Raw genomic sequence first — 16701 nt, forward strand, 5'->3', positions numbered from 1 at the left:
TTAGAGAGAAAGTCAGAGTTGCATCTATTGAGGAAAAACTCCGAGAGACACGTTTAAGATGGTACAGACATGTACTTAGACGACCAATAAATGTTCCAGTTAGGCGATGTGAAACTATGATAAACATACATATCAAACGAGGAAGAGAAAGACCAAAAAAGACTTAGTTATTAACAATAAAACAAGATAAGATTTATTTAAATATAGACGATGATATAATAGAAGATAGATCTCAATAGCGTAAAAGGATTCATACAGCCACCCCACCTAATAGGAAAAAACTTGATTATTGTTGTTGTTGAAATTTTACTAAAATAGATAAGAATTAGATACTAAAAGTATCCTCCTATCAACCATAAGTTCATCATATGGATACGTGATGTATCTAAAGGCTAAACATCGGATCATTATTTTTTACATCTTATTGAAAATTTTATATTTCATAATAATGAAGTGTTTTCAAGGTTAATGGTCTATTGTGAGTATGTGTTTACAAACTTACGAATGTTTTATGAATGCATATATCAAACAACAATTTAACGATACTTCGGGGTAAATAAGTTTCTAAATAATAGTATACTCGGTCACACGAAGTTTTTTCACTGACAATCAGAATCAGAAAAATGATAAAAAGAGGTTTAACGCGAGTTTGCTAGAAAAGAAAAAAAAACAAATTGGATAATAGAGGACTTGTTTGTAAGCGTTTAAAAACTACCGGCGATTATTGCAATTATGAAAAAACCGTCGCAAAAGAATGAAAAGGAATATTCTTCCTCATTCGAGGAACGGCTCCATGTTGAGGTCGAAGTCCAGCAGACGGCGCTTCGTCGGTCCCTCCTCCTCCTCCTCCTCAGTCTCCGGGCTCGAAGGAGAAACTCGATTGCTCGCGATCTCGTCGCCTCCGCTGGACTGAGCGGACGGAGACGCTGCTCGATGGTGGCACAGTTCTTTGAAGTGCCGCCTCTGGTGGCCGCCGAGGGCCTGCCCGCTCGAGAAGATCATACCGCATAGCTTGCACTTGTGCTCTGAGATCGCCGCTCCCTTCTCCGGTTCACCGGGATGGATCGAAGCAGGGGCGACGATCTTGTTCTTGTTGTGGCTGGCCACGTGCCCTCCGAGCGCTTGGTGAGAAGAGAAAACCTTAAAACAGGTATCGCATCGGTAGATTCGATTCCCGGAAGAATCAATCTTCCGGCGAGTTGATTCCGGCTGGTATCCGTCCAAATCGTGCGCGTTCCCATCATCAAAACCGGATCTTGGAGGTTCCAGAAGCCGGTCCGGGTCGGAGAGAAGCAGCAAGGCGGCGACGACCTCAGGGTCTATGTCGTCGTCGTCGTTGCAGTCGCAAGTGTTCGCAGCACGATCTCTTCTCGTTTTCGCCGGCGGTTTTCGGTTCTTCTTTGCCGCTGGAGCCTGTCGATTGACTCCTCGGTAATCTCGCTCCGGGTGGGACCTCAGGTGTCCGTACATCGACTTTTCCGAGGGGAAGATCTTCCCGCACTCGGGGCAAGTAAGGTTAGGGTTACTCGCCATCTCCATGGAATGATCGCCCATTGATCTCTGCTCAAGAAAGCGTCAAAGAAGCCATGGATACGAAGCAAAAGCACAATAGAAAGCTTTATCTTGCAGAAGAGAAACAACTCACTCTGTCCTGTGACTATCTGCTTCTCACAGATGCAACAATCAAGACATGCTTCCCGCTGTATATTCAACAACAAACAGGCGATTGAGCAATGAGTGAAAGAAATTGAAATCTAGTTCCATAAGCTGAATCCGCAACAGGAACTGTAAAAAAAACGATTTTTTTTTAGACCGAAAGAAGCATCTCGCCGGATTCTACGAGACAATCAGAACTGAGAAAAAAAAAAAAGGGTTCTTGTCTTTGCAACTGAATCAAGATTCTCAGAGAAGCGCGGAACGAGATCACCTTCGAAGGCGAGAAAATCCGTCGGAAGACCAATTCTTCTACGGCGACGGCGAGAGCGGCCCCTCTGTTTTAGAAAGTTCTTAGAGAGGCGGAATTTGGGAACGCGAATTTTATGCAGGGCGCCCTCCGTCAGATTTTTGATAAAGGACCATAATATACCGTCCGATCCATAGGATTTGATCCAGATCGTTGACGACGAAATAGACATCGATTCTGAAGAGCTCAGCCGTTGGATAAGAACGGAGACGGATGAGAAGATTGCTTAAGATGGCTTTCCAATTAATTGAAGATTTAATTAGAATTTATCCTTCCAATAAGATATGATAAGGTTAGTACGATTGTGTTTATTGATTGATTAAAAATAGATTTTTCATATTTTACATATTTATTAATCTTATTTTATTTTAATATTTTTTATAAGTATTATCGACACATTCCTTCTCCATTAATACCTAGAATAATCTTATTAGTAAAGTTATATAAAATATTTTGATAAATATAGTAGAATTACATAATGGACTTTTATAAAATTCTTTCTAGTTATAATAATGTTATTAGTTTACATTCATATTCTTTCTTTTTTAGTTAGAATTTTTCTTAATAGTTTTTAAAAAAATTAATAATTACAAATATTATCAGATATTTATCATATCTAATAAATTTGAACACTTTGAAAAATAAATTTAAAAAATAAATAGTAAATTTTTAAAAAACCTCACACTATGAATTATCCTTATTTTTTATTATATGTGCACAAAATTTTTTTTATAAATATTAACAAATTCTCTCTAATTAATTTGATAAAGTTATTAGTTTACATGTTCCATGTTTTTTTCCTTTTCCTTTTCTTCTTATTTGAAGAAAATAAAATATTTAATAATTAAAAATATTATAAGATATTAATCATGTCTAATGAATTTGAACACGCTGAAAATATTTTTTAAATTTTTTAAAAATAAATAGTACGATTAAAAAAATCTCACACTATAAATTATCCTTATTTATTTATTATTATATTTATTCATAATTTTTGTTAAAATTTGTCTTGACCTTTGTCAAAAGCTTCCAATTTAGTTTACTCATTCAATCATGTCATTTCAATAGTTCGCCTAAGTTTTAATGTTAGGGATCTTCGAATAGACTGAATTAAACTATATGAAATTAAAGAATTATTTTTTAGACCAATTCAACCGACTAAATTTGTTATTAAAGCCGAATAAATTGAACAAATATAAAATTGATTAATTCGATGTATAATCAAATTAATCTATATTTTTAAAAATATTTAAACTTTTAAAATAAAACTTAATTGATTTGATAAAAAAAATAAACATCTTAATATTTTTTTAATAAAAACAAATTTAATAAATTTCCTCTATTTTCAAAATTTAAAATAAAAAAGCAAACCGATTTAATTTGAAATAATCAGTATTTAAAAATAAATAAATTTTACTCCCTTGTCCTCAGCCCCGTGGTGCGTTTGGTTCAGGATTATCCTTGATAACCTTGGTTATCCATCTAATTAAAGTTATCAACGAAAACCTTGTTTGGTTTAGGTAATTGATGATTTTGAGTAATGTTCCATGCCCGACACGTAGGGATGACAATTTCATCCTAACCCGATGGAGGATCCGACATCCGATCCGAATGGAGGAGGGTATGAAGAGACTATTAATACCCGACCCGAATACTCGATTAAATAATATATATACATATATTAAAGAAATTTTCCTTTTTCCAAAATCAACTTACTATTTTTGTTGATATTAGGAGGAGACTATATAGATATTTAATCTAGTTTTTTAATTATATATATATATATATATATATATATATTTTTAATAGGTTGTTAATTTTAATATATTTTTGTTGAATGATAATAATTGGATAGAAAGAAGAAAAATTATAACTATAGAAGATATCCAATCATTTAATGGGTATGAGTATACCCATCGGAGATCCTATACCCGATGGGTATGGGAACGGAGGATATAGAATCCGACCCGAACTCGACCCATTGTCATCCCTACTGACACGTCAGTAAAAGGGGCATACAATCCTGAATCGGAAAATCTCGGAAAACTGAGGTTTTTCTTGATTCCGGGGTTAACGAAATGTTTTTACCTAAAATATACTCGAATAAGAGAAAAATATGATAAAAAAGGAAAATGTAAATAAAAATAAAATAAAATAAAATAAAAAACTTTTTAAAAATTTTAAAAATGTAAAAAACATTAAAAAAATTTTAAAATAGAAAAAACATAAAAAAAATAAACAAATAACATAAAAATAGAAAAAATGTAAGCAAAATTTTAAAAAATAATAAAAAACGTAAAAAATAATAAAAAAACATAAAAAATTTAAAAATATATATATAAAAAAAATGAAAAATATAAAATAAATAAAAGATAACAAGATTTTAAAAAATGAAAAAGGGGAAAAAACTTTAAAATTTTTTAAAAAATAAAGAAAAAAGTGAAAAAATAAATAAAAACGTAGAGTTTAAATAATAATAATAATAATATATAGTTAGTTTTTAACTAAGGGTAATATAGTAAAATATTAAACTAGGTTATTTATTAAAACCTTCAAACAAATAAGTTTTTGTTGCATTACTTAGGTTGAACCAAATAACATTAGTTATGTTTTATTCCCCATAACCTTGGTTATGTAATTACTTGGTAATCACATAATCAAGGTTATACATGATAACTTGAACCAAACGCACTGTTATAGTTTCCTTTTGAAATAGGACTATAAGAAATCTTAGCATCCATACTAACTTCCTTATCTAAAATTTATTAAATTTATATATCTACTTTTCACTACACTATATATTAGCTAAAAATAAAATCTATTTCTTAAATTTAAAGTAGTATTCATAAATGATAAATTTTAAAAATAGATAGAGTAACTGATATAAAGAGGTTTTTTTTATCAATTCTATCTCAATTTTAAGATAAAATCTTTATATAGGATAACTAATGATATAGATGCTTTTACTATCCTATGCAATTTTGTTTGTTGGTTTTTTGCTAAACTAGTTTAGTTAATTACATTATTCATTTTATTTACTAATTCTTTATGTTGGCCCTAGAGCTAGCTCAATTGATAAATGTATAAGATAATGACTATAATAATTAGGGGAGTCAATTTAGATTTTTGTTAAACTCCCTCTCAATGATACCTTTGAATCAGATTGGTCACATTGAGAATTAAGTCAGAACGGGATGCTTGGATTATTATTACTTTCTTAATATTGTTCTATCCAATTTATATTTATTTAATAGTTAAAAATTATACAATAGACTCGATTTCCTTTTTTTTCTCAAAATATTTTTTAAAAAAAAAATGTGCGGGAAAAACTAGTTTTGTTACCATAAAACGACAGATCTACGCTTCGCTGCTGCCGTTGTTTTTGGCGGAGGGGGAGATGCAGCAATCGAAGATCAGCGCCTTCTTCAAGCCTTCAACGCCTTCTTCTTCAATCGCTCGAAGGTTCTTGTTCTTCATCTAATTCTGGTTCATCTAATTGATTCCATCGTTAACTCAATTACTGCAGCGAGTGCGATATCGATCGGACTCACAAAGATGGAGGAGATGCGGGAGCGAAGGCGCCGGGCCTGATCGCGAGTGGTTCCTCCAGGATGCTCAACAAGAAGAGGAGCTACGCGCAGTACCATCTCGAATTAGGGCAGTCGGACTTCCTCCTCCGCTCCTGCTCCGTCTGCGGGATGATGTACGCCCCCGGGGACGAGTCGGACGAGAAGCTCCACGGGGATTTCCATAAGAAGTACTACGAAGGAATTCGGTTCAAGGTCAATCCGATTGCTTCGATCCGTTCTCTGTTTCCGTTTCGTCCTTGTTCTCTAGCTTGTTTGATTTCGATGCACAGGGCTGGCGCGGCGAGAGAGTTGTCTCGACGCCCAGCGGAGGCAATTGCCGCATCCTGTTGGTGCTCGACGGTGACTCCCCATCGCACAAGCGCAAGGTTGCTGGATTTACAACTTGATCGATCAGTCTTGTTCTTTTTGCCCTAGCGGTCGCGAACTGTTTGTTGAAATGACTGAGTAATTAGAAATGCATGTTCTTAAATTTGATTATGGAAAAGTTTTGACTTTTCAATTCCATAGCTTTGATGGAAGACAGTAACCATGCTTCTGGGATCACAGGTTAAGGAGGTGCTTACGATCGTGGAGAAGGAACTTGGGTTCAGTGATGGTCAACTTCTGAATAAACTCTGCAAGGTGAAGAACTGGCCTTTGATAGAAGAACAATCAACAATCATGCCTGGCATTGAATTTCTATCTTGTTGACAAACGCAGGTTTATCTGTTCATTTCAAGTAATAGGGTTGTTGGTTGCCTAGTTGCTGAACCGATAAGAACTGCTCATAGAGTTGTAGAAAGTTGTACATCGTGTGAACATACCGACTATACTAAATTTTGTCAAAATTTAGAAAGAAAATGCCCAACATTGCAATTCGGAGGATTCAGCTTCAAGAGAGAAGTTATCAGAAGTGTCTCCAAGAACAGGACAACCATTGATGAGTGCGAGACCGGAGCTGTTCTTTGCGAAGAAGAACCTGTCCCTGCCCTTTGTGGGTTTAGGGGCATTTGGGTTGTTCCTTCCCAGAGAAGGAAACGAATTGCCTTCCAACTATTAGATGCTGCAAGGTAATGGATTCTTAGGATCCCATCAAAACTATGATATTACTCTACTCGACATCTAGTTGAGGATTGGTATTTTCTCATGTTTACCTCAATTTCACTTGTACTTCAGTTAAATCTGCTTATATTTAATTGTAGCATCTTTGCAAAGGGTTATTGGGAAATTGATTATAAACATTGTTAGATGACCTAATTTCGATACTTTTTGCAGGCATACATTTTTACCAGATACAGTTCTGGAGCACGCACAGTGTGCCTTTTCTCCTCCAACCTCGTCTGGAAGAGCATTAGCATCTAGATACAGTGGCAACAACACTTACCTAATCTACAGGGAAGATGATGTGTGAGGGGGAAAAAAATATATGTTTGAATTGATTTTTTTTTTTCTGCAAGTCTTGCGAACTAATATCGACTGAAATTCTTCAATTGTATTGAAGAAGCAAAGATTGGATTATGTTCGTTAATGTATCTTGTGTTTCTTGGACTGTCATTGTATTTGATTTTGTCTGAAAACTATAGAGATGTCACGTTAGATAGGTGACTCTGTTGTTGATCAGGAAAAATTTTAAACTAGAGAAAAAGCTGATGAACTGGAACAAAAAGGGGCTTCGATTGCTTCTTGGCTCTCTGCCCACACCAAAGAGAGAGCCCACAAAACATTAGAGTGAGAATCAGGGAAGACATCTCTGACACAGGTACTCTAACTCTTAAGTTAGTACAATGACCGAGCAAAAATGGAGAAGAACAGAAAACGCGTAAGCATGTACTCCAGCATATCAAAGTAATAAAGTGTACCTCGCCAACAAAAACATTTCCTTTTTATATCATCTCCCATAATCTCTACAATAATGAGGTGACAGGGAATATTCGGTGTCAGAAGATGTCGAGTAATGGAAGATGTGCAGTCATTCTCCGAGAAATCTTCTGTTACTTGTATATGAATAGTTTTGTGTAACCTTCGCAATAATAATAGAAGTTGTACAACCATTCTCATAAGAAGGTTCTGTTGTAGATATGTGTCGGATATCAGAATATTCTCTGGTGAATAGTTGTTATTATCTGATAGGTGGATGTGATTCTTTGGCAATGTTATCCTCTGGATATAGCTTGGTCGGATATTTAGCTGATTAAGGTAGCCTCGCCGGATCTTTAACCGATCGACTATATACTTGATGCATGTCTTTGAAGGGTGGGGATCCAAGCCTCATGATATACGATCAACCCTTGGGTCGATCGACCTTATGTTATGAGACTTGTCCTTGAAATACTCTAGGATCTGGAGGTCTGGCTGCATCTATGCCCATCTAAGTAATGAGAATTGCTTTATGCCTTTACCTTGAGTATACATATATGAGATGGTAGCCCTAAGCCGTAGAAATCCAATCGACCTCGGGTACTAGGAGCTGAATCCTATAAATCTGACTGGACACAAGTACGGTCGGTTCTATGCTCGTAGGCTCTGGTACTGAAGATCTGATAAGTAATGAGGAGATAAGTCTTGTATGTCCAGTCAACGTTAGGACCGACCATCTATGCACTGGGAAATTGACTCTTGAAGAGAAAGGATCCCGGCTCTATAGGTTCGACTGGCCGTGGGGCCGGTCGGCTTCATATATATATATATATATATATATATATATATATATATGAAGGCGTTGAGCCTTGCAGATCTGATTGACATTATGATCGACTGGTTATGCTTTGGGAAGTCCGACCAACCATCGGGTCGATCAATTCTATATTGAGTTATAGTGTAGGGCTAACCAACTGTATGCCGAGCACCGTAACTTTGCAAGCTCACTCGACCTTTATGTCGACCGACTATTTACAAGTGGAGCATTATGTCCTTCAAGTCCGTCTGAATTCTGGTCGGTCGTCCTTGTATCAAAGGCCTTAATGGTGGGTGTGAAGGGTTGAGGCTCGGTGAGAATAATCTATTTCTATAATTCTGACTATCATCTCACTTTCACTTGGAACACTACCTCATCTTGACCTTGACTATCACATCACCTTTAGATCCGTTCACAATATACTATATTAGTATTTGTATTAAGGATTAGTTCAGACTAATATTCCTTAGATTGCCATTATATATGTATTAAGGATTAATTTCGACTAATGTATCTTGTGCTCAAGAGTCTAGTATTAGTCCCGACTAATGTTGTTTGTTCTTCTTGGATTGTCATTACATTTGCAATAAGGATTAGTTTCGACTAATGTATTTTGAGCTTCTTAGAATAAGAACATCTTGATATGATATTTTAGTCATTTTAGAAATATTGGCTAAAACTTTTACTCTTGACTTAAAATAATTTATTTTAATAAAAAAGTTATGTGATAATCTCTTCAGTGGCCAAAAATAATATTTATCATTTTCAATTTTAAAAATCATTTATAAGTTAGAAACACTCCTTATATAGTTTTAGCAAATTATTCAAAGCCCAAAATAACTCTAAAAAACTTAATCATAAAACTCTTATGATTTAAAAATAATATTCCGGATTAAAAAGAATTAATTTTTTAGTTTTCCCATTTGAAAAACAATAATTTTTACCAAGTATTATTTCTTAGAATTAGTCATTTTTAGATCTAAACATGATTTTGATTAAAAACAAAAAAAAAAGATTGACCTTTTATCAATGCACTTTGTCAGGACTACAGTGAAATCTTTCAAACGATTAATCAACCATCTAAAATTTAAATTATAATTATGATATATTATAAGAAATTTTTTTATTGAGATGATAAATTTAAAAACACCGATTACTTGGATTGACCTCAAGCGATTCTCGATTTACGATTGATGGAAAAATTTTATAATATCAGGTCTATTATCTTTAAAATTAATTAATTTTTAATTTACTATGATAATCAATGTGAAATATTTATCAGTCGAATTCATCACCTTCAAAATTAATCCATTGGAAGAGTCGACGAACTGTCGGACGGTAAGAAATGGATATCCGATTAAAAGTAAAAATAAAAAAACAAGAAAAAACAAAAAGAAAAGAAAGAGGTTGATCATGGAATGCTGATCCGAGCGCCAGGAAGAATTGCTGCTAAATGTGCCCGTAACTTACGGACGGTGGTGATCGATAGCTGCACCAAGAGGTTTCTGGTGCTTGTTTTATTTCTACCCCTTCCTCTTCGGTGAGCGAACTACTCCGCAGTAGAGAATTTGGGGGCGATTAGGACCGCGGAGTAGAGTAGTCGCCAGCACCAAACCCTCTCCCTGATCTTCCGATCTTGTTCTGCTTTCTTCATCTATATCTCCGGTGAGACGATCTTCCGTTCCTACTCTGATAATTTCCTTTTGGGGCTCCTAATCTCTTTGATCTAGCCGAATCCAAAAATGGCTTCCATTTTATCGAAACAGAGGGAAGGCGAATTTTTAAATGGATTTTGAGCGGGATTGGTTTTTTATGTTGTTGTTATGGATTTGGCATTTGAGATGGCAAAAGAAAATTTTGGTTTTTGTGAGTTTTTTCTTTTGCTTGTATTCTGGGCTTCAAATATTTGGTGGTTCCAGTGAAAAATCCTGGTTTTGACGAATGGTGAAACATCTTGTGAACTTTGGCACTGGATCCATCTGGGACTCTTGTTACCGTGGATCAGGTATTGCACGGGAACTTGACGAATTTCGTGTATTTGGAGTTTCAGGTGCTGTGGATCGGTACTGCACGAATGGCTCGTCTTTACGTTGGTAATCTAGACCCCCGAACCACTGCACGGGAACTTGAAGACGAATTTCGTGTATTTGGGCCTCTACGAAGGTAAATATTGGAAGTCTAGCGGAATTATCTTTTTTCTGTGACCTTCGTGTTATAGCTTGTATGCTGTTTGCGTAAAGGCAAGGTTTTTGGAGGGTTGAAAACTTATAGATCTTAAATTTCCGATTTTGAGCTTTATGCCATGGTTCCTTTTTCTGCATCTGTTTTGTTTTTTTGTGGACAAACTTCCAAGCCGTGGCCTGAATAGACAATCATAATTTTTCTGTGGGTAATAACTTTTCTTGATGGCGTGAAAATGTTGTAATTTAAATCTCAGGCATCTACGTGAACAGTGGACCATTCTGGTCCGTGCCATTCAATGTTATGATGTAGCTTTTCAAATCCTAACTAACAAGAGATAACAAATGTTATGTAATTCACTCTGATTCATTCTGGTAAGGCACTTCATGGTTTCATCTTTTCGTATCAGTCATCCTTATTTTTTCATGGTTGCTTTAAGCTTTTTTTTTTTAGTTGTATAATGTTCCGAGTAAAAAATTCTCTCTACATAATATATGAAGTTACATCAAATTAAACTAAGCATAATTTTCATGGATGCTTTAAGCTTTTCTTGGAAATTTATCTATCTTGCCAAATTAAAGGGATTTTTTAGATTTGAGACCAACTTCCTACGTGGAAGGGAAAAAGTGGTGGAAGGGAAGTAGGTAGTGAAGAAAGTTGGTGGTAGTGAATAGGGAAAGGGCTCCCTTGTTGGTGATTCCTTGGAAGGAAGGAAGGAAAGAGAAAGGGAAATCTTAAAATCTCTAATTAATTGTTTGAAAATATGAAAAAACTGATTTCATTTTTAGATATCAATTTTTGTTGATGCAGATTTTGATAGGAATTTCTTATCAAAATCGTGTACAGCATTGCTTTTGCTCATTAGGTGGAATCTGTACATGCTTGTGCTGTTTCTGTTCAATGAAAAGATGGTTAACAGCCCCTGGAGAAGCCTTCCCTAGGCGCATTTCATTCTCCCGACCTGATGCCATAGGAATCACAACCTTAGGGGGAAATGCATGGATATATTTAAAATTTATGAATTCATTGTTTGAAGGCTTAATATTAGATGATAAGTTGCAATATTTGTATTGAGAAAAAAATTGTTTGCAATTAATTCTGTTATTCAATTTTACTAATCAAGGTGTTGCTTTCAAACTTGTTTAAGCTATCTTCTCTCCTTTTTTTATGTCTAATTTCTGATCTGTTTCTTTCCAAGTATATTAGTTTTAGTGGTTTCTCTTCATGAGTTTTCTCTTCTATTTTACAAATAAAAGAAATAAATCAACTGTCATTTTTGGAGAACCATTATCATTATCATCAATTCAAACTAAATGGGATCAACTATTAACAACCATGCTTATAGGGATTAGACATTTTTAACATTGTGCACCTTGGCATACTCAATCTCAATTTTATTTGAGAAACTGGTTATGTAAAATGATAATAGTTCCAGGTTATATGTACTTATGTTTGAAGTGATTTAACATAAGTATCTTGTCACTTACTAATTTCTCCAGTTTCATTGATCTTGAAAACTCTTCAGAGTTTAAAGTGCTTTCTTAACTCTTCAAATGTGTGCTATTTATCTTTTCAGTACAAACATTTCCTTTCTGCTATTAACTATCAAACGCTTACTTGTGATTGAGATTAACTAGTTGTATCAATTCTTATATCAGTACAGACTAATTTACTACAGTTGCAAGCATGAACTCCTTGAAGTATTCTGAAAGGACTTTCCGCTCATAAATGTTTGGGCCTCTACTGCTGGGTGGAGGGTTTTTGGTTAGAATGGAGTTACTTGGTGTTCAATCTTTTCCACATTTTATCCTAAGATCACTCATGAACTTCCTTTTTGTCCTATAGATACCATGTTTTTGCCCCCTAATACCAATGCTTTCAACATGAATTTGTACTATCATGACTATCAAAATAAACCAATTTGGTATAATTTTGGGTGCAGCGTTTGGGTTGCTAGAAAACCACCAGGCTTTGCTTTCATTGATTTTGATGATAAGAGAGATGCTCAAGATGCAATCCGTGATCTGGATGGTACGTTTTAATTATCTAAACACATTTTCTTCTGAAAAATTTGCATGGTTTAGACTTGATAAGATATATTTAACATTAATCACATTGCGCTAACTACTATTTTCTGTGAAAAATGATCTCTATTCAATTTATGTATATCACACATGAATTATCACTTTATGTGTGTGTGTCTTGATAAAGTAACAATGATCGTGCATTATTAGTTATGATTTGAGAAACATCTTATCATGTGTTTCAATTGATGCTGGAGGTTATAATCTTTTAAGTAGAGAAATTCTGATATCTAGGTATGTGCTTGCTCTATATCCAGAGTTTAATCTAATTGCCTTTTTTTTCCAAGTTGGTTTTTATCCTAGATCACTTCATATGGTTGCTTTCTTACAGGCAAAAATGGATGGAGAGTAGAATTGTCCCATAACTCAAGCAGCCGTGGTCGTGACCGTCATGGAGCATCAGATATGAAGTGCTATGAGTGTGGAGAGACAGGTCATTTTGCTCGTGAGTGTCGTCTTCGAATTGGTTCTGGAGGATTAGGCAGTGGAAGACGTCGGAGTCGGAGTCGAAGTCGCAGCAGAAGTCCTAGATACCGCCGAAGTCCTAGTTATGGCCGAAGGTAATAATTGACTTCAGGCAACATAAGTTATGGCTAACTTAAAACTTGCAGACATCTGTTATTAGTTTCTGTTTTTTTTTCCTTTCACATGATTCATAATTGATTAATGAAATTTATTTTTTACTCCAATTTTTATATTGCTGATGATACTATGAGAAAATGTATTCTCAGAAGTCAGACCATCAGGTTTTTGTTTTAATGGAATTGAAAATTTTTAGTACGAAGTCCAAACTTGTTAGGGAAACTTCATCATATAACTGTTGTAGTTTAAAAGTGCAGCAAAGAATACAAATATACTCAAGATGGACCACTTGTGGGCCAACTTTTTGAGAGTAGTGTCTACTATATTTCATGATTGATCTCTTAGGGCTGATTAATGACTTTTGAACAGGAGCTATAGTCCTCGTGACCGCTCTCCAAGACCACGCAGTCCTTCACCTCCTCGCCGAAGCAGTCACAGCAAGTCTCCTCCTAATGACAATCAGCGTTCTGAATCACCGCATACTAATGGGTAAATTCAACATTTTTTTTTCTGATTAATGAAAATGGCTTCAGTTATGGCTTTGCATAAAGATATGCACTCATCTTGGATTCAGATGATCTTCTTGAGCCCTTCTGTTGGCAGTAGTGTTGGTCACAATACTTTACTTTTTTGATAATCATCGTATCTTCATTCATTGATTGTTTGTCCTTCAAAATTTTGATGTCAGATATCAACGCCGCAGCAAGAGCTGAGTTATGCCCACTCGATCAGGAGTCTCTTTGTGAACTTTATAGGTCATGGGCTTTTCTTAAAATGAATGTCTCCTTCTGTTTGATCTGCACTCAGGCATCTTGGATTGGTTAAGTATCTTGAACTTTCTTTTGCATGTCTTATATTAAGCATGATGAACTCCTGATATTTTAGAGCAGACAATGATGTTTATTTGGATCATATATTATAATTCCAGCTAAGTTCTGTATGTTCTTTTATTTTGTGTCGAGGAGGCATCGTCGTCGTCCTGCTTTAACGACTGCCCGTCTTCGGCATTCCTCGTTTTTATGCTACTGCTACGTCTTCGTCATTCATTGCCTTTATGACTCTACTACTGCAAATGATTTTGCTCTTCCTCACATGTGCACACCATCTTCAACAACTCTGTGAACGTCGTGTGAAGGAGGTATCATTCTGCTTTAACAACTGCCGCCATCGGCATTCCTGTTTCTGTTTCTACTGCATCTTCAGCACTCCTCGCCTTTTTGTTTCTACTACTACACATGGTTTTATTCTTCGCATGCTAGCACCATGTTCGACGAGTTGAGAATACCCTGTGTTATGGAGGCATCATTCTGATTTAATGACTTCCTGCCTTCTGCATTCCTTGTTTTTATGGTCCGACTGCATCTTCGGCATTCCCTGCCTTATGGTTGTTCTACTACTACACTCAGTTTGGTTCTTTCTTTGCCAACCTGAGAATATCTTCTCATGTCGAGGGGACAACATTCTGCTTTGACGCTTGCCTGCCTTGCGGACTTCATTTAGGGCACTTCTGCATCTTCAGCATTCCTTGCCTTTATGGATCTACAACTATACATGGTCTCGTTCTTCATGCGCGAACACCATCTTTGACAACTGAGAATCTGTGTGTTGAGGTGGTATAACCATGTCTCTAGCACTGCCTTTTGTGGTTCTATTACAACACATGGCTTTGCTCTTTGGTGTCCGAACACTAATCTTCCATAATTTGAGAATATCATGTTCTATAATTTACACTAGTGTTGTATTCTTCTACTGTTGAGCTGCATTACAGAAGTTGTTGTAAAAGGTTTCAGGGGCTATTTCGCCATTATATCTCGGCCTTTGAAAAACCGTATCTTCACTATTTTTGTAGGTTTACCTTTTTGCTATCTTCTCACATAAACAATTTGATGAGGAAAGTTAAAACTAAGTTGAAGTATTTTAGTTGCAATTATGTGAATTTACATCAATTTTAAATTTAATTTTTTTTTTTTTTTTTGGGGGGGGGGGGGGGGGGGAATTAATAGATACTGATTATAAATTAATTTCCAAAGAAGTGGTTTATTGGGAACTATAATATAAAATTTATACCAATTAATTCTTAACTTATCTTGTATAATCGTAGGTGACATTTAACGCGAATGCTCTGAGATGATATTTATTTAATTTTTTTCTTTTATCTGTATGTATTTTTTTCCTTTTTCTTGTATGTAAAATGTCCATGCTAGTTTCAAACTAATACTAACATTGGTTTGAAATCAACATCATGTTAATGTCAGTTTTTAAAAATCAGCACTAGCTGGTGCTAATTTCAAACTAGCGCGGGTGTGAGTTTTGAAAGATTAACATCAACATGGTATTAATTTAAAATTAGCGTTGGTATTGACTAGTGCTGATCTCAAATTAGTATTGATGTTGGTTTTAAATTAACGTTGGTGTTGGTCTTTAAAGATCAGCACCACCTTACATGTATAAGAGATGCTTGTATGTAGAAGAGAGAAAAAGTTGACGAAAAGTCACCGAGACGTCGGATCTATCTGGCACCCTCTGGAAAGGTTCACACGGGTGGCTGACGAAGGGAGACGACCAGGGTGATGGCTATACGGCTCTGCGCACACTCAAACGAGCACCCGAGTCGTTAGAGACCATAAATCAGGGAAAAAGTCCCTGGGTCAGGCCATCCGACGCTCAAGTCAGGTATTTTTTTCCTAGAAAATACAGAGAAAGGACGAAAAGTAAAGACTGGTGTGAAATGATGAGTGAGTGTACCTGCATAAGGGACAAAGCATCCCTTTTTATATTGCAACGGATGTTTCTGGGACCTGGCTAGTGTCAGAGAATGTTGGCTGTCAGGTTTTGTCTGGCGGTGATTGACACGTGGCTCTTCTTAATAGGCTGGCGGCAAACCCAAAGGCGTAGCGAGCCCCGACTGTTAACATATTCCCTGATACATTGATTGTTCTATGACACTCTATGATAAGTGGTTACGATTCCTTGGTTTGTTTGTCCTGTAGTGCCTGGACGCTGGATCTGTATAATGCCCAAGAAATACTTTAATCCTCCAAGATTATTTATTTCAAATTCGGCGCCCAACCTCCTTTCTAAATTAGTCATTCCTTTTAAGTCATCTCCTGTAATGATCATATCATCCACATATAGTATTAGAGCAATTATCTTATCCTGATAATGCTCTAAGAATAATGTGTGGTCTAAGTGGCTTTGCTTGAACTCATATCTTCTCATGGCAGTAGTTAGACGACCAAACCATACTCTAGGAGATTGCTTCAGCCCATACATAGTTCTTTGCAACTTACATACCACTTTAGTTTGAGTATCTATCCGATAACCTGGAGGCACTTCCATATATATTTCTTCTTTTAGATCACCATGGAGGAAAGCATTCTTTATATCAAACTGATATAAAGGCCAATCAAGATTTGCAGCAAGAGACAATAGTATCCTAATAGTATTTAATTTTGCTACTGGTGAGAACGTTTCTTGATAGTCTATACCTATGTCTGTGTATAGCTTTTTTCCACCAGCCTTGCTTTGTATGTTATATTTGATAGAAAATACTCATTTGCATCCCACTATATTTTTATTCTCTGGTAGTGATACTAGCGTTCATGTCTTGTTTTTAAGAAATACTGTCATCTCTTCTTCCATTGCTTG

At 35.7% G+C, this 16701-nt stretch overlaps 3 protein-coding genes across 6 annotated transcripts; 2 read left to right on the forward strand and 1 right to left on the reverse strand.

Annotated features, from left to right (window-relative positions):
* Positions 1-751: 751 nt before the first annotated feature.
* LOC122017468 (zinc finger protein ZAT2-like) lies at positions 752-1988 on the reverse strand. Of its 3 annotated transcripts, XM_042575091.1 has the most exons (3): positions 1928-1988; positions 1646-1785; positions 752-1560 (listed from the first exon to the last, which is right to left on the reverse strand). In XM_042575091.1, exon 3 carries the CDS (start codon positions 1552-1554, stop codon positions 775-777), a length of 780 nt encoding a protein of 259 aa, XP_042431025.1. In that variant the 5' UTR covers positions 1555-1560; positions 1646-1785; positions 1928-1988; the 3' UTR covers positions 752-774. The 3 variants fall into 3 exon arrangements, with proteins under 3 accessions (XP_042431025.1, XP_042431026.1, XP_042431027.1); XM_042575092.1 differs by having other exon boundaries at positions 752-1785; XM_042575093.1 differs by lacking the exon at positions 1928-1988 and having other exon boundaries at positions 1646-1794.
* A 3331-nt stretch (positions 1989-5319) lies between these two features.
* On the forward strand, positions 5320-7220 carry LOC122016175 (protein CHROMOSOME TRANSMISSION FIDELITY 7-like). The gene is made up of 6 exons (XM_042573400.1): positions 5320-5425; positions 5490-5745; positions 5823-5918; positions 6100-6174; positions 6253-6602; positions 6808-7220. Exons 1-6 carry the CDS (start codon positions 5361-5363, stop codon positions 6941-6943), a joined length of 978 nt encoding a protein of 325 aa, XP_042429334.1. The 5' UTR covers positions 5320-5360; the 3' UTR covers positions 6944-7220.
* A 2497-nt stretch (positions 7221-9717) lies between these two features.
* Positions 9718-14973, forward strand: LOC122015091 (serine/arginine-rich splicing factor RSZ21A-like). Of its 2 annotated transcripts, none has more exons than XM_042571774.1 (7): positions 9718-9871; positions 10257-10369; positions 12330-12418; positions 12803-13031; positions 13423-13542; positions 13742-14191; positions 14313-14973. In XM_042571774.1, exons 2-6 carry the CDS (start codon positions 10281-10283, stop codon positions 13764-13766), a joined length of 552 nt encoding a protein of 183 aa, XP_042427708.1. In that variant the 5' UTR covers positions 9718-9871; positions 10257-10280; the 3' UTR covers positions 13767-14191; positions 14313-14973. The 2 variants fall into 2 exon arrangements, with proteins under 2 accessions (XP_042427708.1, XP_042427709.1); XM_042571775.1 differs by having other exon boundaries at positions 14460-14973.
* The last annotated feature ends 1728 nt before the right edge of the window (positions 14974-16701 follow it).

Source organism: Zingiber officinale, chromosome 8B, assembly GCF_018446385.1.
Source record: "Zingiber officinale cultivar Zhangliang chromosome 8B, Zo_v1.1, whole genome shotgun sequence".
In the NCBI taxonomy this organism is placed as follows: domain Eukaryota; kingdom Viridiplantae; phylum Streptophyta; class Magnoliopsida; order Zingiberales; family Zingiberaceae; genus Zingiber; species Zingiber officinale.